Here is a 13890-nt window from a genome sequence, read left to right as displayed (position 1 = left end):
GTATGTGAGAAGGAATATGTGTCTGCCTCGTGAATATTGAGTCCGGGTGAAGGCCCTGGTCTTCACTAGTGTCAACTACCTACCTAAGTAGGAAAGCTGTCCTCGGTCACAAATAATCTAGGTATACACTGGCCCTTAAGAACCTTGACCCAAAGGACCTGGAGCTTGAAACCACTCACTGTATCGCTACCTCGACATTTCATGTTGAAAAGAGCATGCCAAGGTCCGATGTGGTGTAGTACCTACCTGGTTACACCCTTCGACACTCTCGGCAAAGGGCTATATTTCTCACCCCCAAACATTCAGACACTTCCTTCACCAGAGCGCCGTTGCAATTCCCCTTGCAAGGCTCTTGGAGTTTTGATTTGACTCGTTCTCAGCGTCCATGTTTTTGAACTTTTGGAATTATCTTTTAAACCCTCAATATTATCAGACACCTACATTAGGGGGCATAGGTACCTCTATAGGTACCTCTATGGAAATCGGAGAGGGTTCACAGCTTGAACTTTTTGAATATTGACTCAGTTTAGCTCCACAGAAGACTACGGAGAAGCGAATATATTTAGCAACAAGATTGCTAGCAAGGGAAAATACATTGACAGTGGTAATGAGAGCGGCGTTACTAAGCTACACTCGAGATCGCCAAAGAAACCCCTGGATAAAACGGAGCAGCCCAGGCTGTTGTTGATGTATATTATACAATAAGATTAATTGTTTCACCTACCCACCTGATATTATAGTTCTTGATCTCTAAGTACTAAGACAGTGCCCCTAACACAAGCTCAATAAATTTAAGTTTTCCCGAGACTGTGGATATCAATGAAATACTACGGCCGTCATGGGAAACCCTTAGTAGGAAAGCAGTTTGTGATATGATTTTTCATGTCCCAAAAGTTCGCCTCAACACCTTCGCCATGCCAACCCAAGTTGCAAGTTATATACATACAAAGAGGATTACCTTTGTACCGACATATTAAACCGCCCTTACTCACATAGTAATCTCCATTTTCACACGTCCCTTGATTGGTCTGGTGACATTGAGCAGATAGTCCAATGTATCTTTATCACATCCTTCGACTGCAATGACCACTTTGCTCACATCTTCATCGTCACCGGACCCCAACTCTCCTCCCACATTCTGTTCCGATCGCGGGACCTGCTCTGGTCCCGCGGTGGATTGGATAGGCTCTGTACTATAGCTGTCCGTGCCCGTGGTATCAGCGAGAAGGAGGGTCGGGTCAAAAGCAACCATTCCCTCCATCTCTACATCCCCCTTCCCTACATCATGGTCATCAGCGGTGGTTGTGGTCGTCGTTAAGCCGGCCGTTTGAGGATAGGTGCTTGTGGAAAGATGAAACCCAGACAAGTGGTAAGCTTGCGGGGCAGCAGACGCTGAAAACGGATCTTCCCAGGTTGAAGACATCATAGCTGTATCGTGATGCAGCCCTGAACTGTGATGATCCAAAAACGACGTCAGCGATAATGGATCAACGCTTCCTGCGTGCTGAGCTGTGGTGGTGGGTATGAGGGAGAAGGCTGAGGAGTCAAGCCAGTCCGACGCGTTGAAGTCTGCTTCAAGCTGCTCCACATGCGGATGTCCCGTCCCCAAGCTGACTTCAACATGTTGCGAGTGTGTGTTGGACTGCGCCACTACTTGATCAGACGCAGCAGACACTCTGGAGCCCTGTCTTGAATGCAGCCTGTGTGATGATGAGCCGCTATGCGTACTGATCGTTGTGGCTGCTGTTGTGCCGGTTCCATCATCACTTGCGTCGCCAGCTGATATGACAGAGCTGGTGTCAGAGCCATCTTCATCCTGAAAGACATCTTGATGGCTGGGGTTGTTTAGTCTGCGCATGAGAATTGTGTAGCGGTTCTTGAGATCGATCCGTGATCGCGATGGGTAGTGACTGTGCTGAATAGCCTTCCACTCCCGTCCTCTTTCTTGCACAAGAGAAAGCAGCAGCTTGTCCTGGGGCATGCGATTAGCGGAAAGCATGCAGTACAGAAACGAGATTACACACCTCTTCCGTTGTCCACTCTCGATGCTTTAATCTTGGGTCGAGCCCATATTGCCACCTTTTTGCACATTCTTTTTTGAACTTTGCTGTTAGCAACCGCGGCAATCGTCTAGGTAGTCGGTGGATCAACAATGTCAGGACATACGGTCAGGGCTCCGATAGCCCACCTCAGCAGCGATGAGTGGCCATCTTAACCCATGCTTTTCTACAGCTGATTGGAGTCGACGATCTTCTTCGGGGTCCCAGAGTCCCTTCTTCAACCCTCCACAGACTTTGTTGACCCATCGTTTGCGACAATCCTTGTTTGTTCTCCCCGGCAGCTTGGTGGCTATCCTGTGCCAATCTCTGACATTTCCCGTGGTGGCTGTGATGGAACCCAGTTAGACGGCAATGAGACAGGCCACGCAGACGGGACGCATAACTTGCATTGTTTCATAGCTTCTTCATAGAGGATGCTATCCTCTTCCTCGGTCCATCGTTTGCGGCCGCGTTGACGAGTTCTGTTCTCATCTTCCATTCTTGCTCTTGTCGGGCCTCGGTGCCGATCTGTGTCCAGAGATGTTCCGGTTGGCGTGAGGGTCACAAGGAGCAGTGGAAAAACAGCTATTCCAAGTCGGGTCGGATTTGGGCAGTCTGATTGAAGAGATCGGACTAAACACTGGATTGCTCGTCGTCTCAAAATATCAGGTTTTTGTTCTAGGTCTCCAGCGTACCGGAGGCTGCTACTTATGTATGGGACATTCATGTTGTTTGAAGCTCCACCCTGCCACTCCATGTTGCTGATACGATAGAGGTGCATATCGTGCAGTGTAACCCACGTTGCCTCATCCAGGTAGGTGTGGCGGGAAAACAAACAGGGACGAATCTACAAGGGAGGGACGTACTCGAAGGGCTAAGATTGTCGGAGGGGGAGTGCCGCAACACCACTTGGTGGCCAGAATGGATGGAAAAACGGTCATACGTTGGGCTGGGTTACACTTAATCCCCTAACCATTAACCATGGATTTGAGGGCATGACAAAACGCCGGTCACGGAGGTTAGCGCCAGCCCTGAATACACCTCTGCCAGGTTTCCTTAACGTGTCGATCACCAGCTCAAGCTTTAAGCATACCTTCCCTACGGGTCTGTTCCACACAACACTGTAGGCGTTCGGGGTTGCAACAGCCTAACCGAACATCTTAGCAAATATCATCTTACCGAACCTGCCATGTCACCCTCCTTTTTCCGTCGATGAACCAAACTTGTCTCCATATTCGGTGAAATCCTGCCTATCGTATTGATCGCGGGTAGAAGCCGGGCCAAGTTGCATGGTGTCAGGATCGTGTGAGATGCAGACTTTCCATGCGTCTCCTGAGGCTCCGAGCATCGTTTATTTGACTTGGACGCGGGGAATGACGTACCATACGGCTCGTGGCGCACGAATGACAGAAGATGGGAGGAAGCTTGATTTCTGTCCTGGGTTGCGACGTCGGCAACTTCCGTCCTGTCCATCATGAACCGTTGTAACAGATCACCGAACAGAAAGTCGAGACAATAGCTACGGAGATATTGTAGCAGTTGCCGTTCTCAGTGTCTTTGGACAAAAGTGAACCCACTTGCCCATGTGGCAATTGCAATTCCGTTCATCAGATGGTGATTAATGGCTGTGGGGGTGGGCGTAAGTACGCTCAACGAGCATCGTTCGACTTGCCAGCTCAGGAAAGAGCAGTGCAGATACCAGAGATAGGACTTAAAAGTTGTAGAGTTCGGTTACAAACTCCGACTGGTGCCTCAGTAATGTCCGAATGAGCTGGCGATAGGGGAACAGGAACAGAGCCATCAAGGTGTGGGGGGAAGGGAGCTGAGGCGACAGCTCGTCAACGCCATTTGCAGGGATGCTTTGGAGGCGGCGCGCTACTGCATTACCCTGGCAGCTTTCAGTTGTCGTTGGCTCCTGGCATGACAAGCTGTCCTGACTGAAGCACTTTGGGGGGTGTGTGTGTGGGGGTGGGATACAGAATGAGCTTGCATGGAATTGCTTGGTGATTTTGCTACTAGCAACAGTGATGTGCAGCAAAGGACTGCTCGAACAACTTCTGGAGTTGAGGCAGAGCCCTTAACGCTCGGTGTAAGCTTTGGCCGACAAACGGATCTGGAGATGCGTGCTTACTCCGAGGGCAGTAGGGTCCTGGTTCATTGCTTCCATCTTTGGAACGCCCGCCTTCGGAGGATTTCATGGCTATGTGGATCATTGGTCAGACCACGAATGATGAGAATCAAACCTTGATTCGTTTCTCGTTTTTTGTCCAGTACTGTAAGGTCATCAGAATGCGGACGTGTTCTGTGTGCCGTCATCTCACGATATTTACTTGCTTACCTGGACCGTTTGACGTTGGCCTCTCCTCCCATCGGGCTCCGAAGCTGGCGGTTGGCTGCCATCTGCAGACAGAGGCGCGTGATCCCAATGTCGGCGAGCAATGCTGCCGAAATGGCTGACAAAGGCGGATCAAACCCGTCTCAACCCGCCAAAGCGCGCACTGGTAGCCTATACTGGCGTTACCATGGTCTTGACCAGTCTGGCACGTCGCAGCGAGGCTGTCAAAAAGGCTCAAAACAGAAGCTCAGGTTGGCGAAGCTTTTCCAGAGGCACAGTGGCAGGCAACGTGGGTCAGGGTATTCCTCCCGGCCCCTCGGCGTACGCAAGTGGCTTGGAAGTGATCTGACTTTCGCTAAACCACAGGGCACGATTGGGCGTGGAAAGACTCGCAATGCAGAGCGCAGAAAGCAATCTGGTCGAAAACCGGATCTGCTGTGGGAAACATGGTTGCCATCGCTTCTGTACAGCATTTTCATTCACGCATCACGTCAATCCTCCCACCCTTGAACCCCATCGGCGTGGCGCAAAGTTAGCGCAGATCAAAACGGCGAGCAATCTGAGCGGGCCGCAACGGGTATCGAGGAATAGCGCTCTTTGCCAGTCCGAGCCGAGCGCGCTAAAAATGCATACCCGCAGAACCCCGAAGAGGCCCTCGTAAGTGAACATGGTGGTTTGAGAGGATGCGAGAGAGCAGCACACGCTGGATGTTGACAAACAACACCTCAAGGAGAAATCTTCTTTCGACTTGGAAAGGTCTGGTGTGTAGGCACAGTAAGTTGTCTCCGACGTCCCCACACTACTGATATTCTGCATGCGCTATCGATCCGTATGGTTGTGTGGGGCAACCTTTTCTCGAGCGCTTATTACCGAGGCAATGGGGTTCACAGCCTGAACGATATATCTTTCTTGGGCAGGCAGTATTGCCTGTGCAGGGAACCGATCAGGGCGAATTGCACTACACTAAAGAGATGCCTATATCTATACAACCGAGTTCAGATTGCCCATCATCGAACCCCACCCTTTTTCCGCCGCACATGTCAACTCAGGCGTCAAACCCCATGCTGTTGGTCCATGTATCGTGTGCCAAGAATGCTTGTCGTTTGGCTTCGTGGGCACTCAACTCCGCAGGAACTACGTCGGACCCCAGGGCGAGCAGCGTAGGAATGCTATCTGCATCTAAGCTTGCAATGTGGACCAACGCTCTTGCGGCCTTCCCAGGGTCACCGGGTTGGTGTCCGTCCAACCCGTTGAAAGCCTTCCGCAGTGGGTCTAGCACTGGGTCGTAGTCAACAATGCGCTGCGCAGTGTGAAGCCTGTGTCCGGCTTTCAAGAATGCAGTTCTAAAATGTCCAAGCTGAACTAGGCACACACGAATCCCCAATGGGCCTGTCTCTCTCTGCAGAGCCTCAGTGAACGTAGCCAATGCTGCTTTGGAAGAGCAATATGCTCCTGCATTTGGACTGCCACTGAATCCGCCGATTCCGGCCACGTTGAAGATGACACCAGCCCCTGTACGCCGCATGTGGGGGAGCACTGCACGCGCGAGACGAATGGGGGCAAAAACGTTGGTGAGGAAGATATCTTCAAGCTCAGCATCACTGTCTGCTGTCAGCATCGGACAAAAAATGACGAAGAGGGGTAAAAGGGGGCCGAACAGGGGCCAGGCTGATGAAAACGGACCTTGTCTCTTCCACTGCACCTTCAAGGATATAACCAGCCGCATTCACCAAAACGTCCACTCGGCCCGTTGTCTTGATGATGTCGGCAATGACAGAGGAAATGTGCTCAGCCGAGGCACGCAGGTCTAACTCAACCGTGCGACATCCTGCGTTCGCTGCGAGTTCAAGTCCGTGATGATCCCGACCAATAGCAACAACCGTCGCCAGTTTTGCTGCCTCAATTGCCACCTCTAGACCGAGTCCAGAAGATGCGCCGGTCACTAGCCACACCGGCCTTGTTGATGTTAGCGGGGCGGACGTGGACGAGGACATGCTGTCGCTGTTTTGGGAATCAAAAGATAACGCCCGCTTTTCTAACGCCAAGTATCAGAAGGGCTTGGAAGGTGTTATGTCAAGATTGGATGAAATGGCACGCGTATTCTCGGACGTGCCCTGCAATGAGTGATTGAAGTCAATCTCAAATACGTTCCTTATACCAGCCTCTGGCGGCACGGACCTTCCCCTGTTCCATCTCGATGCCACCCTCCCACCTTGCCGTACTCCGGTCCCGACGGACCTGCGCCGTAACCTTGCTATACCTGCCGAATCTCATGCAAAGTCTGCCCCGTCCCTGGTTCTGTGTTATCAACATGCCGATCTTGTCCTTTTCGAGATTTCACTCGAGTTTGGGTGGTGAATGATCCAGAGCCTCTTTACAGGACGAATGTCAACACTGGAGATTCATCCGGGCATGAAACCGCGAACTAAGGCAAAGAGACATGATAGCTAGTTGGAGCGAGCCCTTTCTGCCGCCATTCTCATCTCTGCTTTGCGGACAGATGGCCCAGCTTGGGCTGTCGACTCATAATGCCCATGAACTAGTCGTGTAGCGCAGATATGAAATCAACTTTCATTGGAGGTACGGACCACAATATGTCCCCGTTGTCGAATGATGCCATTGTTGCAAAGACTCGCGTTGTTCCACCGTTTAATCCCCTTCATGGGGGTGCCGTTGGCAAACGGACACCCGCTCACCGAGTAGTATTCAGTTTCTTGCGACGGTCGCCCTTCAAGCACATCGGCTGCAGCCAAGTCCAGTCCCATGAGCTGCATGCATGAAGGCGTAGAGATAAGACAGATGAAGAAATATGAATATGACCTGTTTGAAGCCCGTCTTACATTGCAGAAGATTGGACGGGTCTTTGATGTCACGTCCGAAATACGGTGCAAGGTCTCAAGGGACCCATCTAGGTTATTTCCTGGCACTAAAGGATATAAATTGCCCTGAACCTGCACCGTGAAGTCATTCTGTTGCTCTCAGACGCCTGAAAACGCCCTTTTCGACATATTGAAGCGCCGATCCACATAGCCATGCCCGATGGAAGACAATCCGATCAAGACGCCTACGTTCCGTACTTGCATTGCAACCACCCCCGTCCCCTTCACGATGATCCTATCTGACATGACCATTGGAGGACGCATGGCAGGACCTTGTCGAGAGACATTGTGAACAATGTGTTCATCTTGCGGGCAGTACTAATGGATGCTGCACAGGTAAATATCAACCTCGGAAAAGGTCTCCTTCTAGACTTGATTGTTGCTGCGAGTATTCCATCGAACAAGATAATAACTAGCCAAGGACGAGTAGCTAATTGGGGGTGGAGCAACCGGCTGCAGTCTGGTAGGTCACGCGTCAAAATCGCGGATTCATGTCTAGTCTTTTTGTTTGCCGAGTAACGTTAAATCTTTTGCACTTTACATGAGTAGCTTTTAGCCCCTCTCTCAATTCAGGCATACAGGAACGGTACTAGCTTAAGACTGCTCGGGGTCTTGAGGTTATGATACTAGGTACTTAGCATGGTATACTAGGGCTGAGAATGATCTATATGTGCTCCCTCCACAGTATTCCTGTGGTGGAGGAAAGATCAAACAAGTTTACTTTGGTAGTATGGAATGATAATTAGGTAAGCAGAAAGTCTGTTGTCTCTTATCGCTTGCGGTATCTTCCACTTATCGTCCCGTGACCCCGTGCCGCGTCGCGCTTCCAAGCCACCCCGTCTAGTATAGGCAGGCAGCAATTTGACGGCGAGCCTCACGTACCTACTTATCCAGGACACTCAGTTAATGCTGATACCACTCTGCCAAACCTCGCATTTCTGACTCGCAATCGCGGGTCCAAAGCCAGATATCGCACCGGACTGTTGGCGGCCTTGATTCGTTTGCATCCACCACCCATCGCAATAGCTTGCTTCAGAATGCCACCCAAACCCAAGAAGTTCTACGGTGTCCGAGTCGGCATCGAGCCTGGTGTTTACGAGTCGTGGGAAGAATGCCAAAAGGTGATCGCCGTTAGTGGTGCTGTCCGTAAGCTTCCTCAACGTCCAGATCACCCCATCTGCCTTGCTAATCCCCAGGTTCACCAGACAAGAGCTTCCTCTCGCGCGATGAAGCAGCAGCATGGGTGGATGGTGCGCCTGCGGCCCCCGGTAAAATCACTCGGTTCTATGCCGTGGCTCGGGGACACAAGCCCGGTGTATACACAGATTGGGACAGCGCGCAGATGCAAACGACTGGGTTCACGAGACCAGTCTTTCGAAAGTTCGACACGCGTGCTGAGGCGGAGGATTATCTCGGGGCCTACCCAGCTGGATCCAACCAAGCTCAGTCTGCTAAATCTCAGCCCACACGCAAACGTGGGCTTGAGATCGATGAGGAGGAGGAGGTTGTGCTACCCAGGAAAAAGTCAAAGGCGCCCAGCACTGACGGTAAGATAACGATGGTATACACAGACGGCGCGCCGCCTGGTAACGGAAAAGCAGGCGCTTGCGGCGGAGTTGGTGTTTGGTTCGGTGCAGACGACCCACGCAACGTCTCGGAGCGCCTCGCCGGCCCACTGCAAACGAATCAGCGTGCGGAGCTCACAGCCATCCTTCGAGCTCTTCAGCTCGTCGACCTCGATTCGCCAATCGATATTCGTACTGATAGCCAGTATTCAATCGACTGCGTCACCAAGTGGTATGTCTCTTGGGTGAAGAAAGGGTGGAAAACAGCAGGTGGTACCCCTGTCAAAAACGCCGACTTGGTCAAAGCTATCCGGGACCTGATGGAGGATCGGGAGGCAAAGGGTACCATTACCATCTTGACCAAAGTTGTTGGACACTCTGGGGATTATGGCAATGATCAAGCCGACAGGCTGGCTGTTCTGGGAGCCCAACTGCCAGCCCTCGACGAAAAGGGCCTTGGGGAATGAATGCATCCATCATGCGCGAGACCAGAGTTGCCTGCCAAAATACTGTTGGAAGGGTTTGCGGTACGTTTCTTTGCGCTCCAATTTACATACAGACTGGCCTTCGCGGCAGCTCACTTTTGGTCTCGCCCATTTCCTCCCATGAACATTACAGTCTTTGCACCAGACATGGCTGACAGTATTAACCAGTACGGCCAATCATCTTCTCCACCTTGTTCTCCAACGGCGCGTGGGCGGGCAAGTCATGCTTGACGTTGTGCATGCCGCGTCGAGCATCTAGGGTGGGATCCCGTCGACGTACCTCCTCCGTGACGCCAGGTTCACGGAGGGTAACATACAGTGCTGCAAGTCCAAGAGCTCCCAGACCGGCATAGCTATCACACATCAGCATCGCCACAATCACCTTTCCACAGAACACCCGACTTACATTACGTTATTATCTGGGTAACCCATCTCCTTGTCGACTCTCTTGATGGTCGCCTTGCTGGTATGCATCACATCGCCCATCTTGTCCTTTACCTGCCCTACCGTCTCCTGGGCCGACATGATAGTCTCGTCCATGTCGAACCCGCGACCCGTGTACGCGCCTCCCGAAATGCTGGAGGCACTCAAACCTGAGGACTCGAGGGAGGGAGGGCTCGTCGACGGGGAGGCCTGTTGCGAGGTCGGGTAGTCGAAGACGAGATCAATGTCGTCGACTGGAGCTCCGCCACGAGGGTCATTGATGTTGGATCGCGAGGATGGAGAGGTTGCGGTAGCCAACCGGGCGGAGGTGGAGGAAACATAGCGAGCCGATGAGGATCGGTAGAAGGTTCGCGGAACTTGAGGCTTGGGAATTGGCATCTTGGTTTGTTTTGCAGATCTGATTTGAGAATGAGCCTGATTTAAGTAGCTACCACGACAGGATGGTGTGGTGACAGAAGGAAAGTCAGCGTTAAGAGGCTGTCGGGAGAGAACTGGCAAAATTATACATCTGTGTACGCTTTGACTCGGCGCGTTGTTACGGTGCTGTGACGTATCGTCAGCGTCAAAGTGGAGGTGCTGGCCGTCAGAAACACTCGGGTCATGTCCTTATCGCATGATCAGATCGGATCACCCGAGAGACCGTGCCTCCCTTTCACTCTCCGACGTCAGTCTTCATTTGCAATTGCCAGTAACCAGCGCTGTCATCATTGATCAAGCCACCACAAACATCAAAATCAATGGCGAACGGCCGTGTCTAATGCCTGCCAATGAAGGCATGTCCGTCTCTCTATTCTTGTCTAGCGGGGAAGACGATAAAATTAAGGTACAGATTCCGAACGTCCAACTATATCCTACCGGTTCTCCATGCTGATGGCTATATCTACCAAGACCCAGGTTCGGGCAACTTTTGTCCTCCGGGGACCAATCTCTGGAAAACATGGGTTGGGTCATAAGCGGCTTGTACCTCGTAAAGAAAGGCGACATTCTCTGGACCATAGCTTGCGATAGCAGGTTGATCCCAGCCAGAGTATGTTAGCATGCTGGGAGAGGTGAGGTCAGCACATTGATCTTTGAGATACCTAGGTAGACAGCCGGCAGGACAAGCTTACATGTACGGATGCCATAGGTTTCGCGATTTGGCAAGATCGATCATGGACTGAACAAACTCTGCATGGGCGGGGAGAATTTCGGCCGTGTCATCCATGCTGTCCATTGTCAAACCAAAGTACAGCACTGCCACAAGTCAGCATTACTACATCTGAATATTCGTCGAAGCAGGAGCCAGGTCATACCTCCCAAAGTTTGATTATTGGTCAGATTGTCATTCAGCCCCAAGACATTTGAGCTTTTCGAATAGCTGGCCACCAGCGAGTTCTGAGTGATGGGCATCACAACATGCAGGCCATAAAGCCCAGGGATGTGTTGCCATTGTTGGAGCCAGCTGTGATATGCGGCCCACACGTCGCGATACAAGTCGGCATCGGCGTAGACAGTGAAGACACGCTGCTCTTGGACTTGACGATCGGGGAAACCGTCATGAAGTTCAAACGCTAGATCGGCGTATGGTCTCTTCTTCAACGTGCTCTGGGTGTATGGTGTGTCGACCCATCCGCGCATGATCTCTGGCAGCTCGTCAACAGCCCGATTGTAAATTACTGGGCAAAATGCGATGGATTCGTTTGACGTTCCATTGTAGCCATACTGAGGTAGAACGTGGGTGAGAGTATCCTCGACGGCTTGGCGGGTGTGGTAGTCGTAAATTTGGTCCGTCACTTGGGGAATTGAAGACTCCGGATAGTACTGGCAGAGCGTTATTAGAGTCACTGGACATGAAAAGCGTCAAGTTTTCAACATACCACCACACCACCGTACACTGCACCTTCAGTCTCCACTGTTCTCAGGGTGGCATGCGTGACCACGCCAAAGTTGTTGTTGCCACCTTTGAGGGCCCTGAAAAGATCGGGGTGACTCGTTTGGTTGGCGTTCACAATTGAGCCGTTTGCCAGAACAACCTCGTAGTTGAGGACATTGTCCACCGCAAAGCCTTCCCGGTTGAAGAAGTACGAGATGCCAGCTCCAACAGTGAGGCCCATGCCGACCTTCTCATAGCGGCCAATCATAGCAGTCAGATTGTGAGGGTCAAGGGCTTGGTAGATGTCTCTCATCAACAGGCCCATTCCTGCACGTATGGAACCGGCTTCCAAGTCTACCTCGGTCGTGTTGAGAAGCTTCATGGGCATGAGGACACCATCGTCGATGTTTGCGGCTTGGGGGATTGCGCTGTGGCCTCCTCCCTTGATGGAGAAGCGGCATTCGTTGGCCACAAAAAGGCCAACTGCCTGCGCAACCTTTTCGGTTGAGTCTGGCAGGAAGACACAAGATGGGTTACGAATTTCAGTGGCAGCTTGAAGCAAGTGTCAGATATACTGGTCAAGGGTTGGGGCTAGATCAACCAAGTCAAACTTACACCAGAAGTCTTCATTCTCAAACGTCCACACATCAGTGCCTCGAGGCGAGACATCACCAGGAAAGGCTTGGGCAAGAAGCGCGCACTGTAAAGATGTTAACCCCTATCTCCGAGAACTGTGCTGCACGGAAGCAGACGTACACATTCGGGAGTTGGCGCTGCAGTAACCATCAAGAGTGGCAACACCGAATAGCTCCAGAGGGCTGCCGCTGTTGCACCGAGCTGTAGCAATGCCCGACAGCGAGCCATCTTGGCAAAAGGTATGAAAGAATAGGTAGGTAGGTAGGTACGCTGACGCAACGCCTTGCACAATGCAGTGGTAGTAAAAAGACCCCGTCTCAAACCAAGGAAAAAGACAGCGGAATTAGGGATTAAGACCGACTGTTATGATTGGCAGGGTGCTGATCATGACACGACAGAACAACATGATTCTCGTTCATATTCTTGGCCGGGGCCACTTTATATACGATGCTCGACCTGCTGCAGATTTGGACCGGAGTACAGAGAATTCCATCACCGATACTCTTTTCTCACCAAAACCCTGGATACAGGACTTGGGTTTCAAATATCAACCAGCCGTATTTCATGCACAAATGCGGCGCTCAAAAGCTCCGAAGGATCCAAACACAACCGCAGTTTGGTGCCTGTAAATCGCAAGCCACTTGACCTATTTTGAACAAGTCTCAGTCCCTTCATACAGCTATTCGGTCATAGTTCTGCCGTACCACCGACCTTTACCAAACTATTCCAACGATGTTTGCCAAAAGCGCCCAGATGCAGTCCATCCTTATTGCCTGCCTCCCCCTGGTGGCTGCTGCCCTTCACGGGACTCGGCACGTCCCTCAGTTCGACCGCCACGGTCTCGAGACCGCCGACTGCCAGATTCGCTGCCCAAAGTCTGCCCACCCCAGCAAAGTGATTCTGCCAGCATTGACACAAGCCAAGAACACCACAACGGGAGAATGGGAGAACACTCTCGAGTGTTGGTCCATCGATACCGTTGATCCGGATTTGACCGACATCGATATTGACAATGCCATTCGGCTGCACTGGGAGGGGGGTTTTGATAAAGCATATCAGTATATTTTTCATGGGGACAGCTACATGCCTGCTCATCCGGCTCCGGAGCCGAGCTTAATCTTGATGAGTGCAGGTATTGGTACGTTCTTTGCACACTCTTACCATGGCCTTTTCGCTAACGGTAATGCAGGAGATTTGCGAGTGCCTAGCGGCAAATGCCTGAGGGTAGGGGCAGGAGATGTCTTCTTTAGCGTTGGAACCCTTGGCAAACAGACGGCATGGTGGTCGGAAGGGACATTGGTCAGTGATTTTTATTTCAAGGATGGAAAGATTCCACATCACGAGATTGTAGAAGAGATAGATGCTGGCAATGATGCGGTTGGGGAGGGCGACAACACACTTCACTCTGATTTGTAGGCGACTGGAGAGCGGGATGATGGATTGGTTATCATGTACTTGAAAAGCTTCAACATTAGATGCAGAGGAGGAACCACGGCTTCCCAGGTTAAAGCAAACAAAATTCTGGTTTTGCATGTGCTCTTGGCGCCTTTGATTTGAGCTGTGAGTCAAATTTCTGTGCTGCTCGAAAATTGTGCTATTGGCTACATGTAGCTAGTGTTGGCATCATCGAAGACCCTTCCCCCCATTTTTCATTT

The 13890-nt window shown here is 51.5% G+C and overlaps 6 protein-coding genes across 6 annotated transcripts; 2 read left to right on the top strand and 4 right to left on the bottom strand.

Annotated features, from left to right (window-relative positions):
* Positions 1-988: 988 nt before the first annotated feature.
* QC762_400240 (uncharacterized protein) lies at positions 989-2538 on the bottom strand (the record flags this gene model as incomplete). The annotated part of the gene is made up of 4 exons (XM_062889477.1): positions 989-1972; positions 2025-2092; positions 2167-2385; positions 2448-2538. 4 exons carry the CDS (start codon positions 2536-2538, stop codon positions 989-991), a joined length of 1362 nt encoding a protein of 453 aa, XP_062742972.1.
* A 2715-nt stretch (positions 2539-5253) lies between these two features.
* On the bottom strand, positions 5254-6483 carry QC762_400230 (uncharacterized protein). The gene is made up of 2 exons (XM_062889476.1): positions 6058-6483; positions 5254-5975 (listed from the first exon to the last, which is right to left on the bottom strand). The coding sequence occupies exons 1-2, from the start codon at positions 6366-6368 to the stop codon at positions 5420-5422; spliced, it is 867 nt and encodes a 288-aa protein (XP_062742971.1). The 5' UTR covers positions 6369-6483; the 3' UTR covers positions 5254-5419.
* Positions 6484-7811: 1328 nt separating this feature from the next.
* Positions 7812-11596, top strand: QC762_400220 (uncharacterized protein). Its single transcript, XM_062889475.1, has 4 exons — positions 7812-8399; positions 8459-9345; positions 9472-10570; positions 10636-11596. Exons 1-2 carry the CDS (start codon positions 8291-8293, stop codon positions 9283-9285), a joined length of 936 nt encoding a protein of 311 aa, XP_062742969.1. The 5' UTR covers positions 7812-8290; the 3' UTR covers positions 9286-9345; positions 9472-10570; positions 10636-11596.
* Positions 9341-10264, bottom strand: QC762_400215 (uncharacterized protein). Its single transcript, XM_062889474.1, has 2 exons — positions 9710-10264; positions 9341-9656 (listed from the first exon to the last, which is right to left on the bottom strand). The coding sequence occupies exons 1-2, from the start codon at positions 10123-10125 to the stop codon at positions 9464-9466; spliced, it is 609 nt and encodes a 202-aa protein (XP_062742970.1). The 5' UTR covers positions 10126-10264; the 3' UTR covers positions 9341-9463.
* QC762_400210 (uncharacterized protein) lies at positions 10507-12723 on the bottom strand. The gene is made up of 6 exons (XM_062889473.1): positions 12356-12723; positions 12215-12299; positions 11604-12151; positions 11040-11547; positions 10857-10980; positions 10507-10787 (listed from the first exon to the last, which is right to left on the bottom strand). The coding sequence occupies exons 1-6, from the start codon at positions 12461-12463 to the stop codon at positions 10628-10630; spliced, it is 1533 nt and encodes a 510-aa protein (XP_062742968.1). The 5' UTR covers positions 12464-12723; the 3' UTR covers positions 10507-10627.
* On the top strand, positions 12542-13709 carry QC762_400200 (uncharacterized protein). The gene is made up of 2 exons (XM_062889472.1): positions 12542-13373; positions 13425-13709. Exons 1-2 carry the CDS (start codon positions 12968-12970, stop codon positions 13649-13651), a joined length of 633 nt encoding a protein of 210 aa, XP_062742967.1. The 5' UTR covers positions 12542-12967; the 3' UTR covers positions 13652-13709.
* Positions 13710-13890: the final 181 nt, after the last annotated feature.

This window comes from Podospora pseudocomata, chromosome 4 (assembly GCF_035222375.1).
Source record: "Podospora pseudocomata strain CBS 415.72m chromosome 4, whole genome shotgun sequence".
Taxonomy (NCBI): domain Eukaryota; kingdom Fungi; phylum Ascomycota; class Sordariomycetes; order Sordariales; family Podosporaceae; genus Podospora; species Podospora pseudocomata.
Note: the sequence above shows the minus strand (reverse complement) of the source record. Positions and strands in the feature narration are given on the sequence as shown.

Bases quoted from the DNA above. Each gene is read 5' to 3' on its own strand.
- QC762_400230 (XM_062889476.1), bottom strand. From the start codon at position 6,368: ATGTCCTCGTCCACGTCCGCCCCGCTAACATCAACAAGGCCGGTGTGG. The intron at 5,976-6,057 runs GTCCGTTTTCAT...GACAGCAGACAG, and splicing joins GGTGCAGTGGAAGAGACAAG to TGATGCTGAGCTTGAAGATA.
- QC762_400220 (XM_062889475.1), top strand. From the start codon at position 8,291: ATGCCACCCAAACCCAAGAAGTTCTACGGTGTCCGAGTCGGCATCGAG. The intron at 8,400-8,458 runs GTAAGCTTCCTC...CAGGTTCACCAG, and splicing joins CGCCGTTAGTGGTGCTGTCC to ACAAGAGCTTCCTCTCGCGC.
- QC762_400215 (XM_062889474.1), bottom strand. From the start codon at position 10,125: ATGCCAATTCCCAAGCCTCAAGTTCCGCGAACCTTCTACCGATCCTCA. The intron at 9,657-9,709 runs GTAAGTCGGGTG...GATGTGTGATAG, and splicing joins TACCCAGATAATAACGTAAT to CTATGCCGGTCTGGGAGCTC.
- QC762_400210 (XM_062889473.1), bottom strand. From the start codon at position 12,463: ATGGCTCGCTGTCGGGCATTGCTACAGCTCGGTGCAACAGCGGCAGCC. The intron at 11,548-11,603 runs GTATGTTGAAAA...ACGCTCTGCCAG, and splicing joins CAGTGTACGGTGGTGTGGTG to TACTATCCGGAGTCTTCAAT. The intron at 10,788-10,856 runs GTAAGCTTGTCC...CACCTCTCCCAG, and splicing joins AACCTATGGCATCCGTACAT to CATGCTAACATACTCTGGCT.
- QC762_400200 (XM_062889472.1), top strand. From the start codon at position 12,968: ATGTTTGCCAAAAGCGCCCAGATGCAGTCCATCCTTATTGCCTGCCTC. The intron at 13,374-13,424 runs GTACGTTCTTTG...ACGGTAATGCAG, and splicing joins CTTGATGAGTGCAGGTATTG to GAGATTTGCGAGTGCCTAGC.